This window comes from Micromys minutus (assembly GCF_963924665.1).
Source record: "Micromys minutus genome assembly, chromosome: 27".
Classification (NCBI taxonomy): domain Eukaryota; kingdom Metazoa; phylum Chordata; class Mammalia; order Rodentia; family Muridae; genus Micromys; species Micromys minutus.
Genome location: NC_137962.1, coordinates 24,801,843 through 24,814,587, shown reverse-complemented (window position 1 = coordinate 24,814,587; position 12,745 = coordinate 24,801,843). Strand labels below are relative to the sequence as shown.

General features: G+C 45.0%; 1 protein-coding gene across 1 annotated transcript in view; it reads right to left on the bottom strand.

The window, feature by feature from the left end:
• Positions 1-11,614, bottom strand: part of NELL2 (neural EGFL like 2) — a gene marked incomplete at its 3' end in the record, with an annotated part of 261,563 nt that extends 249,949 nt beyond the window's left edge. The window contains exons 1-2 of the mRNA XM_080939784.1: positions 11,533-11,614; positions 11,009-11,137 (exon numbers count right to left, since the gene is read on the bottom strand). Of these exons, the coding sequence (XP_080795910.1) occupies positions 11,009-11,137; positions 11,533-11,596 (193 nt within the window). The 5' untranslated portion in view covers positions 11,597-11,614. The remainder of the gene's footprint in view (positions 1-11,008; positions 11,138-11,532) is intronic.
• Positions 11,615-12,745: the final 1,131 nt, after the last annotated feature.

Below are 12,745 nucleotides of genomic sequence, written 5' to 3'. Positions count from 1 at the left end.
TGGGGATGTGAGCAGAGTCCACAGCAAGGGACAGGAGCCATGAGATGGGTGGTCGCTGCATGGAGCTAGCCACGGAGGCTGCAAAACTGCTGGGGCCAGAGAGTAGCTGGCGTTAGCATGGAATGGTGCCTTTTGTTATTATTATTTCATGTGTGATCCCATTTAGATTTGCAGAATGCATATTCCAGTACCCCATGGCCACTGAGGTTAGAGACCATATAAGACAGCACGGTTTGAGAAAACAATTCGCAAATTTGGCTGAACATCAACCTCACAAAAAAAAACTATTTCAAAAAAACTCCTGGGATTCACTCTTGGAAGCATGAGGAGTCTTGTAACAAGGCAGTCAGAAAAATACTGCTTACAAACCAACATGGGGAAGCCGTTCCTCTAAAGCAACCGAAGCCAATCACGGTCCTCCTATGCAGGAGTCTCTGAAGAGGAACTTCAATTTAGTTTAGTCTCTGAACTATTTCCAGCCTCTTCTAGACATGCGCCACCCAGAGTTATTTCCGAGCCCAGCAACTGTTCTCTAGACAGTCCAGTATGCTTGGTTTATCTGCAGTAACAGGGAAAAGCCACAGAACAAACAATCCAAACAAGTCATTATCTGCCCCACAATCTTTCTTGGGACATTTATTTGAATATGAGTGTCTCTGCCAACTCTTCAACTCATAACTCTTCAAACTGAAATGTTAAACTTTCAATTTCAAGAAGCATTCAGTCAGTCTAAGATCTTCAACACGCTGCCTTCTTCAACACGGGCTGTGGAGAGGCCTCTCTGAGTAATTCTGAGCATTGTGTGGAGGAAAATTGCCTTTCTCAGCTCCCAGCTTTCCTTGTGACTAGAGGAGAGAACCTTGTAATGATGGGACTGCCCTTCAGCCTCTTCTGAGGTAACATAGACACAAACATTATAATAATGTGTCACAAAAGTCAGACCTGCCCCGGTTGGGTCAATGTCACATTGTTTGCTCATTTGCTCACTGAAGGCTTACTGAGAACAGTTGCATAGTCTGTAGACTGGAAGGCTTCTAGGAACAAGGCAGACTCCCAAACTCCCAGATATCCAAGTCGAGACAGAATATCATTTAGTTGGAAATGTATGTATGGTGTTCCCACTAAACACTAGGCTCTAGGATACATAACCATGAGTCAAACAATAATCCCCATCCTTTAGGAGCCTTCTGGTGTAACTGGCTGATAATAAACCATTAAGATGATAACTGAGTATAGCAGTGTGTCAACTGATACATGTTAGGCAAGCTATGAGATCAGAGTAAGGCAGATCAAGAATTCTTATAGACTGGAAGGCACACTATGCTTCTGTTTCTTTAGAGAACCCTCATGAATACATCCAATCAATAGGCCAAATCCACAGCATACCACACATTACAACTCCTTAGCAAGCTTGGAACCCAGCGCAACCAGGGGAAGAGCGTTTTCACTTCTTTTCTGAATGTTTAACAATTCTCAAAAACAAGGAAGGCCAGAAGGTGGATGGATGCCTCAGTCTTTCTTAGAAGGAAGAACAAAACGTTCATGGGAGGAAATAAAGGGAAAAATAGAGGAGAAGGGATTGGAGAAAAGATCATCCAGAGACTGCCTCACCTGGGGATACACCCCATATGCTTCTAATAAACCAAAGCACTATTGCTGATGTCAAGTAGTGCTTACTGGCAAGAACCTGATATGGATGCACCCTCAGAGGCTCTTCCAGAACCATACTGATGCAGAGGAGGATGCTTGCAGCTAACTGAGCACAGGGACCCCAAAGAAGAAGCTAGAGAAAAGACTGAAGGAGCTGAGAGGGTCTGCAACCCCATGGGAAGAACAAAATTATCAACTATCCAAACCAACCATAGCTCCCGGGACTAAAACACCAACCAATGTGTTTGCATGGAAAGACCCATGGCCCCAGGTGCATATGCAGCAGAGGATGGCATTTTCTGACATCAATGGGAGGAGAGGCCTTTGGTCCAGGAAAGGCTTGTTTTCCCAGTGTACAGGAACACCAGGGTGCTGAGGTGGGAGTAGGTGGTTGGGAGAGGGAGCACCTTCATGGAGGCAATGGGAGAGGGAGGTGGGAACTGGGATTGTGGGACAGGGATAACATCTGAAATGTAAATGCAGAGAATTTCCAATTCATTGAGCAGTCTGATGCTCTTGTTAAGAGGTAACTATTATACTCACTGGGTGTCTAGCAGTACATCTCCTGAATTAACTTTTAGGTATATGATATATATATATATATATATATATATATATATATATATATATATATATATATATATATATATATATATGCTTAATTTTAATATTTTTTCTCAGAATTAGCACATGGTTAACTCCTGGAGAGGATCTATTAGAGGCTCTGTATTTACTCTGAAGAATGATTAAACATAATTTTAGCTGTCAAGGTCAACACCAAGTTTCCAGCCACCATACAGACAGACTTGTGGGAGCTGGCTGAGGGCTCAAAAGAAAGTTGGATTCAATAATACATGAGTTCTCAGTTCCAGAATAGATGCTACCACCCTTGCCATGCCAAATCAACCCAAGCAGAGAGGCAAAAGCAGACAAATTGTCTACCTCACAGTTCAGACTTCAGAAGGTCAGCCTGGGATTCAGGAAGTGCAGCCAGGGGTACCAGTGGGATGTGTTCCTTCCTTTTTACAACTTATAGAGGCTACCCACATTCCTTGGCTCATGTCTGCTTCTACCCTCAAAGACAGCAAGCACCATCAAGTCCTCCATTGTGTCACTTTGGCAGTGACTAATATGTCTCCCCTACCAGGATAAAATTTTGATTGCCCAGAAGGGAGAGACAATGTTAAAATAAGGATAACCCTCTTATTTTGAAGCTTTCTGACTACCTAAATAACCTTAATTGCATGTTCAGAGTTAAGTGACCTCTGCTGTATAACAGTATTAACAGGTGAAGAGAGCTAGTATATGGACGGTTGGGGGATTATCATTCAACCAAGCCCACTGTCTCGTAGCTGCTGAAGATCTACATCAAATTGACAACACATGACCATTCCATTGCCAAGTCTTACCACAGTAGGAAATCAAAGAAATAAAATTTTTGTTTGCAATTCATTTATTTGTATTTTAGGTGTACTTAATATTTTGCCCTGCAGGTATGTCTGTGTACCGTGTGCATGCAGTATGCCAGGAAGCAGGAAGAAGTCATATATCCCTTGAAACTACAGTGACAGCTGCTTGTGGGCTGTTATTGAGACTTGGATCAAACCTAGATCCTCTGGTAGAGCAGCCATTGCATTTTAGCACTGAGCCATCTTTCTAGCCTATCACAGAAATCAGATCAGCTCAAAATCCCTAGGAAGGACATATCAGCCAGATGGTAGGCCAAGACTCAAAAGTGCTATTCCTGATCTAGAGAAAGAAACCCAAACTGGACAGTGATCACATGTGCAATGCCTTCTGAGATGGTAAGGGATGCAATGACAGATTATAATACCTGATACAGTACAGAAACTTTAGAAGACATATTGAAGAGAGTAGCAGAGGTTGTTTTATATTCCTGTCACATATGCCTCTCCAACCTTGACCAACATATCCTACAGAATCTGTCTTTCTCTTAGAAGAAAAAATAATTGTGGGAACAACCCCTCCAACACATACCTTATACAGGTCTGTTCTGGTGAAAGGAAACACTGGGCTGGCTTTGACGGCCCCAGGACCTAGTCTAGTACCTACAGCTTGGGTCTCTCAGACTACTCTGGCACCAAGCTGTCATCTACAACTCCAGGCTCAGATTAGCCAGACAAACATGGTCTTCGGGCCCATCTATCATCAGGAGAAACCCAGATCCCAAAGTACTCTAAGTAGGAAGTCAGTACTCAACAGACTCAGGCTGCGGGCCTGAGCATACATGGACACTATACACCCTAGTCCCTAATAGTACTGAGTTGACCTCCATTGTCCTGAACATCAGATCCACCCCAACATGAAGCAACCATACAGCATACAGTCTTAGTTTTTAAGCTGGTACTCTCAGATCCAGCCTCCACACAGAGACAACAGGCCCAAATCAGCAACTAGTGTTCTCTGTAGACTCAGGCTCTAGACCATCCCTGTAAGCACAGAATCCTGATCCTCCCTATATATTCAACCAACTTGGTCCCACACTACTGCGTCTAGGAAGTAGTTTTGACTTCCTACAATGTAGGGCATAATTACCAAGAAGGCTAGCATAAGCATCACACACAGGACATCAAATGGCCTGCTCCAAGTTACTGGACATTCTGAGTGATAAAGAGCTCCCTGACAAAAGCAAATCTACAAGGATGAAAATGTGTCCCTACTTCTTCAGATGTGTATTCAGAAACAAGAAACGTGGGGAAACAGGGCCAGAACTTTATGAATATAAGAATGCGTTCCCAGTTCTTAAACCAGAACAGAGTATAAGAATATGACTTGTCTATAAAATGTTCAGAACAACTACTGTCAAAGATTGCTTCTCTTATTCTGATGAGCACTGACAGAGAATGGCTCGAGGAGCAAAGGTTTTGTTTGGCTTCCAGGTTGCTCATCATCAAGGGAAGTCAAGGAAGCAACTCAAGACATGAACCTGAAGTCAGGAACTGAGCCAGAGGCCATGGAGAAATAGTGCTTACTAGCATGCTCACTGCAGCTTCCTCAACTAAGTTTCTTATACAACCAAGAACCACTTGCCCAAGGATGTTACTACCCAAAGTTGGATGGCTCATCTCACATCAATCATTAATCAAGAAAGTATCCTACAGACATACCCACAGGCCAATCTGAGAGAGGAAATTCCTCACCCGAGGTTCCTTCCTTCCAGGTGACTCTTCTGGCTCAGGTTAAATTGACAAGAACTAACTACCACAACTGATCTGGAGAAACTCATTACACTTCAAGAAATATCAAAAGACAGAGCAGTTAAGAGATCCTGGTGCCAACCTGAAAACCTGAGCTCACTCTCTAGGACCCATATGATAGGAGAGGATAGATTTCCACAAGATATTCTCTACATGTATGCATTAGCATAAACGTACCTGCACAAATGCACACACACACACACACACACACACACACATACACACATACACACACACATACACACACACACACAAATATGTGAGCCTTTAAAAAGAAATATAAAGAGATAATTCAGTGGAAAGGCTAAAGACCCATTAAAGAAACTCACCGGGAAAACCAAAATTATTTTTTAAAATTAAAACTTATTCTGAAACTAGAAACTACAATAAAAAATAAATTCAAAAGAAACAAACAGAACAAGACATTAGAAAGACTGCTCAAAGATGTATTTCCTTAAAATATGCCTTCTGGGAAGAAACGGGTCAAGAGATCATGAAAGCAAATGTTAGGGTTGCAAGACTTTAAGGAGAGAAAAGGAAGGAGGCAGCTTATTTGGAGAAAACTCTTCAAATATGGGAAGTTATGTAAAAATACCAGTTAGAAAAAAAGCTCAAAATCTCTAAGAAGATGTAATCTTCCAAAACCTCATAAGAAATAGAGAAGCAATTCCTCAAAAATCAAGACAGGGTTAGGGTTTACTGGCAAGGTGTCCACACAGATACTCACATGCTGAAGGCCTGACGCCCAGTTGGTGGCGATTCTGAGGAGTGTCTGGAGTGTTGGGCCTGGCAATGTATGACAGGGTCAGAAACTCAGAGGTCATATCAAATACCCCATCATATTAAATCATTCCCGGTCAGAGTGGTACTGCTACGGCTTGAGTATATGTGCCTTCTCGAAGCATGCTGGTGAGATGTGAAGCCTACAGGGACAGCGCTGATGGAAGCCCTTTGTAGAGCAGCACTCGTCCTCACTAAAAGAAGCAATGTTGATACACAGAGGTTCAAAAGGGGACAGCATTGCCTCTCTGCCATAAGGAAGGCATGGGAGCCACCAGTGTGGAATGCCCTTCACCAGGGCGGAATCTCAGTGAAGTAGAAAAGGAACAGCAAACTAAGCTCAAGGCTGATAGAAGGAATGGAACAATAAGAATTAAACAATACATGATAGATAGATGATTGATAGATAGATGATAGATAGACAAATGATAGATAGATAGATAGATACACAGATGATAGATAATAGATGGTAGATAAATAGACAGATGATAGATAATATATTGATAGATAGATGATAGATTGATAGATGATAGAAAGGTAGATAGATAGATACATAAATACATAGATACATAGATAGATACATAGATACATAGACAGATGATGGATACATACATACATACATACATATACACATACATACATACATACGTACATACATCAGTTTGACAGACAGACTAGATCAGGGAATAAAGAGATAAATAAACTGAGACCTAGAGAGGTGTTATAAACATACACTGCACTGGCACAACATCACCTGAATAAACAAAAGCATATGCAAAGGAAACAAATTGGAAATGAAAGAGGAAGCATTACGATTGGTTACGGGGCATTCGAAGATGCTAAGAGATCACTTAAGCTGAGATTAAGCCCAAAACTTAGAAGCCCTGACATGCTCCTCAGAGTTCTATGTGCCCAGTACCTGATTCCAAAGCTATTTCCACAAGTTTAAGCATTTCTTACAGAAGTAGCCACTTCTATGCAACAAAATACATCAGTTACTTATCGCTGATAAATAAAATAAAAAACATGGCAATGTTTATCAATTATTACTTATTTATTATTTCATAATTCAGGAGTTCAGAGGCTCAAAATTAGTTTCACTGGCCTAGTAATTGTAGACTAATTGAATTGTTGTGAACTTATAATACCATTCACTTCATCATCAAGAGTACTAAAGTTCAGAGAAATAAGTACCCTCACAAGTGTCCTCACAAGTAGCGTAACTTCTGACATTTGCCTGGGTCTACCTGGTTTCTAAGCCCATCTCTAATCACTGTGTTAATTTACTCTATCAGAGCATCCACAGCCATTACCCGGGAACTCACAGACACCCAGTATAATGGTTAACAGTCACTGTACACTGATTTAGGATTACTATAGATTGACACATACCTCAGTGTCTGAGATGGTGGCTCTCAATGAGGCTTCACTAAGAAAGACCGCCCTGAATGCAGGTGATCCAGGGACTGTGGTCTCAGACTGAATACAAAATATATATGGGGTGGAGAGTCCTGAGCATCAGCTTCCTTCCTACACATAAGACGCACCCACGCGTGACCCTCACCCATGTGTGACCTTCACCCACGAGTGACCCGCACCCATGCCTGACTCGCACTCGACCTCACCCACAGCTGACCAGCACTCACGCGTGACCCGAACCCACACGTGACCCTCACCCATGCCTGATCCGCACCCATGCGTGACTCTCACCCACAGCTGACCAGCACCCACATGTGACCTCTCACCCACGCGTGACCCGCACCTATGCATGACCCGCGCCCACGCGTGACCTTCACATGCTCCTGACCCTCACCCACGCCTGACCTGCACCCGCCATGCTCCCTACACCACAGCCATAGCCATTCTTGTTGCCATGTCTCGTGTCTCCTTCTTCGAACTGCAAACCAAAATTAATCATTCAAGTTGCTTTTCGGGTGTCTTGTCACACCAGTGAGAGGTGCAGCTCACACACCACTGAAGACAAGCCCTCATCACCCCCTTGGGAAGTCACTGGTCTGCCACCAAATACCTAGGAAATCCTTTTCCTTCAAAACGTAAAAGCTCTTTAAGAAGAATTACTGAGGTTACTGTGAAGTTATCAACTAAGGGGAAGAAATGTTCTGATTTTATCTACCCTGCAGGGGTTAATGAGAGCACGCAAGCTACAAACACTTCAGAAGGCATTTTAGTAAGACGACAGATGAGATTATCTATTCTGGGAGCCTGGATGAACGCTTATGATCAAACCCATGCTAACTTTGTGTGCATGCTTTATTCTTCATGATCTCTCGTGTACACAGAGAAAAGAAAATTATTATGATCGTTATCTGCCAGAATATTAGTGAGGCTCCAAAGCAAGGAAGGGAGAGTCTATTCACAGTTCAACAGTCCTGAGGATTAGAATCCCATATGCCCTGATGCCAGACTATAAGCAGCATACGCTGCTGTCTTTTTTAAAGAATAGGAGGTGTGTTTGGGGCTATGTGTCAGGTTACAGCCAGAAATGACTAGAACCCCAAACTACTGCCCAGACAAATGAAGTAATCATTATGATAGGCATAACCAAAGCCCATGTGTGTTAAGGAATGGCTGGATTTGAAATCTCATTAAATTTTCAAAGCAACTGGAAATCAAATTTTAGCAACAATAAAATGGTGCTGCAATATTATGGTTGATGTTTCAATAAAAAAGTTATGATTTGGAAGTATAGGTTTTACTATGAATATAAAACAAAATGTTAAGCAGTAGACTCGTGTTTCACATTAGTTTTTTAAGGAACATTCATAGTTTAAAACATTTGTGGTTTTAAAATATGAAAATGCACGTTTATCGGAAATCAGAGAGAGAAAATAGAGTAACCAAGAAGTCACGAGACGACCATGTTTTGAGACTTCTTCTTTCAAAGTGATAAGACAGAAAGGTAGTTTCGGGATCTGTTTGTAAAGCAGCTGATGGTTCAGAAATCACTGCTCCTTGTTTAGAACATAGCAGGCATCACAGAAAGCTTGTGCATGAAGTTCGAATGAAATCTGGGGGTGTAGCACCTCACTAACTTTTGTTATTGTTGTTTCTGGTGTTGCTACATTTTCCACACTATATGAAATGCTGGTAGCATTCGCAGTTCACTATAAATGGAGCCTCAAAACTCTTCGTGGTCTGAACTCTCCTGTCTCTCTAAGCCCCGCAGGATGTGGTGAAACAGCACAATGTGGGGCTGAGTTCTGATGAAGCTGCCACTTGCCTAGTGTCTGAATGAAAGACCTTGCCAGGGAGACGCAGAACCACCCATTTGTCACTTGTCATTGACTTCAGAATTCACATCTTATAGCAGAAGTTACTAAAGTGCAATCAGTACATCAGAAACATGTGCCCTACAAGGACACAGCAGACAGGACATAGTGGTTAATACACAGAGAGACTCAATGTGGCAGGAAGTGTAATTTCACATCTTTGAACGAAAAGTGTATTTGTGAAGCGTTTGCTCTTTCTCATATTGAGCTTGGTATTAGCCAGGAAACAAAAGAGGTTCACCAGTTGAGGCTGACATCCACCAACTGAACACAATTCAAGGAAAGCATATGGCATTGGCCATGGTTTGTTTTTGATTTTTTAACCACAATTCATACCTTAAAGAAACTGGCTATTTGTATAGAAATAAATAGTTTTAAATTAACCAGAAATAAAAACTGATACCACGAGACCATTGCCTAGAAACTGTCAAACTGTTCAATGTGTAACTGTCCAATTGTCTAGCAAAAGAAACCGTACATTTATGGTTTCTACTTGTGACAGATGGACGCTCTGTGTAGGAAGCCAGGACCCTTAGGAAGGCTAAAGGGAGCCTGTGAAGTTATCATAATAATTCAATACAGTACAGATGATTATTAGGAACTTGGTTTGTGAAGCTTTCTATTCAGTCAAACTGTCAAGTCCTAAAATAATAAGTCCCTGTTCTAAGAGACTAAAAATGAAAGATAGAAATCACGCACAGCATAAGCCTAAAGCCTATACCTAATTACATTTCTATCCAGCTAAATTTTTGCTGACAATTGAGCTCTATTTCCTTGATTACATTTGGCTATTGTCTTCGGTATCCCAGCCCCACCCTCCCCAAAGCAGCTGAAAGTAAAGAAAATATCATAAACACTTGCCACAATAAAAACACTAAGTAAGAACTCTAACTGAAATCCGTTTTTAAAGAGCTTACATTTTAATTTATTATGAACACAAACTCCTCTTAAATGCAACACATGTCAGTTTCTCCCTCTCCCTATGCAGAGCTCGTGAGCCGCTGTCCATGGTGGCACACACTGGTTGTATGCGACAACAGCGCCACCACAGACACATCAAAGTTGCATCCTATGTCTGCTTCTGGTGTCAGATGTGCTGGGTTGGTTGCATTTTTGCATTGCCAACGTTTCAATAATTATAAGTTGCACGACTTCGTTTGAAGCCATAGCTCCCAATAGCAAAAGACTTCTCCACCCCCACCTCGTGTGTGATAGGAGAGGACGCCTTGATCTTCCACACAGGATCTTCCTCTGTGCCTCTCTATAAATCCCATCTCCTTGGACAGTTTAGCCCCCTTTTACACCCTCAAGCTAAGCACCTTCCCACAGGCCAAGAAGCCTTCAAAAGCTTTACTCGATTTGCTGACTTTTCTTAACTGAAATTTTGTTTTGAATAAACAGTATGTTTAAATATAATTTGAAATATGGACAGTAACAAATAAGCGATGTCCACTGACTTCAAAAAGGAAAAAAAAAAGTTTTGAAATTCTACACATACAGTTATGGCGATGTGGGGCTGTGCTTCGGTGAACATCCCCTTGGAATGATTTCAAAGTAATTGTAACAGTACCATCCCCTTACCCGAGCCACTGATGGGGAAGGAAGAATGAGGAGCGTTCCATGGTAATCGTGCTTTGAGTACAGAGATATGCAGTAAAAATTCCATAAAGTAATTCCTCTGGGCAGGCACCACAGCACCGAAACTTTGGCAGGTCAGTATCTTAACCAAGGCTGAGCTATCATGTTTCCTTCCCAAATCCATTCCAACCAAGCGAGGCGTTTGTGTTACGATTTATTGTTCCCTAGACGCCCAAATCACCCATCTGCCTCTGGAGTTTCTAGTCGGTAATTAAGGCACTATCCATTAGAACCGCTAAGTACACCAAGTGAGGAGGAAGAGGGCGAGGGAAATGGGAGAGGAAGAGACCCCACTTTCAAAGAGCCAGGCCTTGAGCTCCTTTGCCCCAGGTGGGACCCTCTGCCCGTCCCAGTGCAGCGCCAAGCCAAGTTAGCAGGAGCTGGAGAGCCAGCTCCCCGCCACACACAGGGGGCTTCCGCACTGGGCCATACCTTGAAAGAGGAAGGCTTTCGTCCCATTATGCAGTCCCGGGACTTGGTGCACTCCAGCTGTGGACTCCCCAAGTTCTAACTCTGTTAAGACGTCAATCTGTAGGGAGGGGTCCACACCAAGTCCCCAAACTGGTGGGAGTGGAAAAGGGTAGGAAAGAAAGAAAGAAAAGGGGCCATTAAAACGCAAGCCTCCACAGCAGCAAAGAAAGCACGCATCTTGGCGACAATATTTGGAAGTGCTGACAAGAGGCAACTCGCTCCTCCACAGGGAGAGCCTTACCTGGACGCGCTGCAAGCTTAAAATAGCAGAGCGCTGGGTCCCATCTCCTGACCTACTTTAAGCCCCTTTCTGTGCAAAGTTCCCCCTCAGCCATAGACCTTAAGGGTGTGACCCGCCTCTCACTCCCCAGGACAAGCACAGAAAGGACCCAAATGCAAACCCTCCAAAGCTCCCCAATCCCGAGGGAAACCGGGCGGCAACCCCATGCCGGGGAGCATCCCGGCCCAGCTCGGCGGCCACTCACCCGCTCCGAGCCCAAGGATCACGCAGAACGTTCTCAGTAATACCCGGGATTCCATGGCGTGCATCGTCTCAGTCCATCGTCTCCCTCTTTAAAAATAAAGATAGAAACCAAGAGGTGCTGGGAGTGAATCCGGAAAGCCGAGCTGGCCCCTCCTGCGACCGCCTCGCCGTCGCCACCCGGGCTCAGACACCTAAGACCGAGCGGGGCGGCCCCCCCGGGTGCGCGCCGAACTTGGAGCCGCCTCTGCGCGCATCGCTCCCGCACGCGGCGGGCCGCAGCCAGGTCAGGCTCGCGGGGACCAGCGGGGACCTGCACTGAGCGGAACCCCGCCGAGCCACGCAGTCCGGGAGCGCACGCGGAGGAAGGGAGGCGGCTCCCGGGAAAGCCGGGCCGCCCCGCACCCGCCCGCGGTCCCACGCCCGAACCTGTTGGAAAGGCGGAGACAATGGCGAGAGCCTGGAGCCGCCGAGACCGCTCCGGGAGGGCGGGGCGCGAGCCGGGGCGCGGCGGCCTCTTTTTCCCCCCAGCACACGCAGCGCCTGGTCCAGCTAACCCTGCCCGCAGCGGTCCTCTTCCACCCTCACCAGCCCGCAACCGCAGTCTCCGCTCGGGAGCCTAGGATCTCAACGCCCAGTGCCAAGTTGATGGGCGGCTTTTGCACTCACCCCCTCGAAATCGGGAGTGTGTCTCCAAACCCAGCGAGAGAAAGGACCACCCGACCGCAGGAGGCGAGCTTGCGAAGAAAGGCACGGGCAGCCTCGGGCAAAAGAGGGAAGCCCTCACTTAGACACTCACGCTGCACGGCGGCCCCGGGCGCAGGGCACCCCCTCCCGGGCGGGAAAAGGAACCCAGCCAAAGCGCACAGGACTCCTAGGTGAAGCTGGACCGGCGAGGGAGACAGGCAGAGATGGGTAGTGGGCTGGAAAAGCCTGGCCAGCCCTGACTGAGAGGCTCTCTGCCCAGGGCGGGGCGCTGGAGAGCCTACAGGCACATACAGCACACTGAACTTAGCTCAGAACCAGGAGCTGCTGGACAGCTCCCGCAAACCTGCATGCTTGCTGAACCCAAAGTCCAGGACCCTACACAGCAGCAAGGGTCAAAGGGCAGAGCAATGGCTCCTACCCACTGAGAAAAGCAAGTGTGGGTGCGTTAGAATGAATAGATGATACAGATAAGATGCGTGGATGGATGGATGGATGGATGGATGGATGGA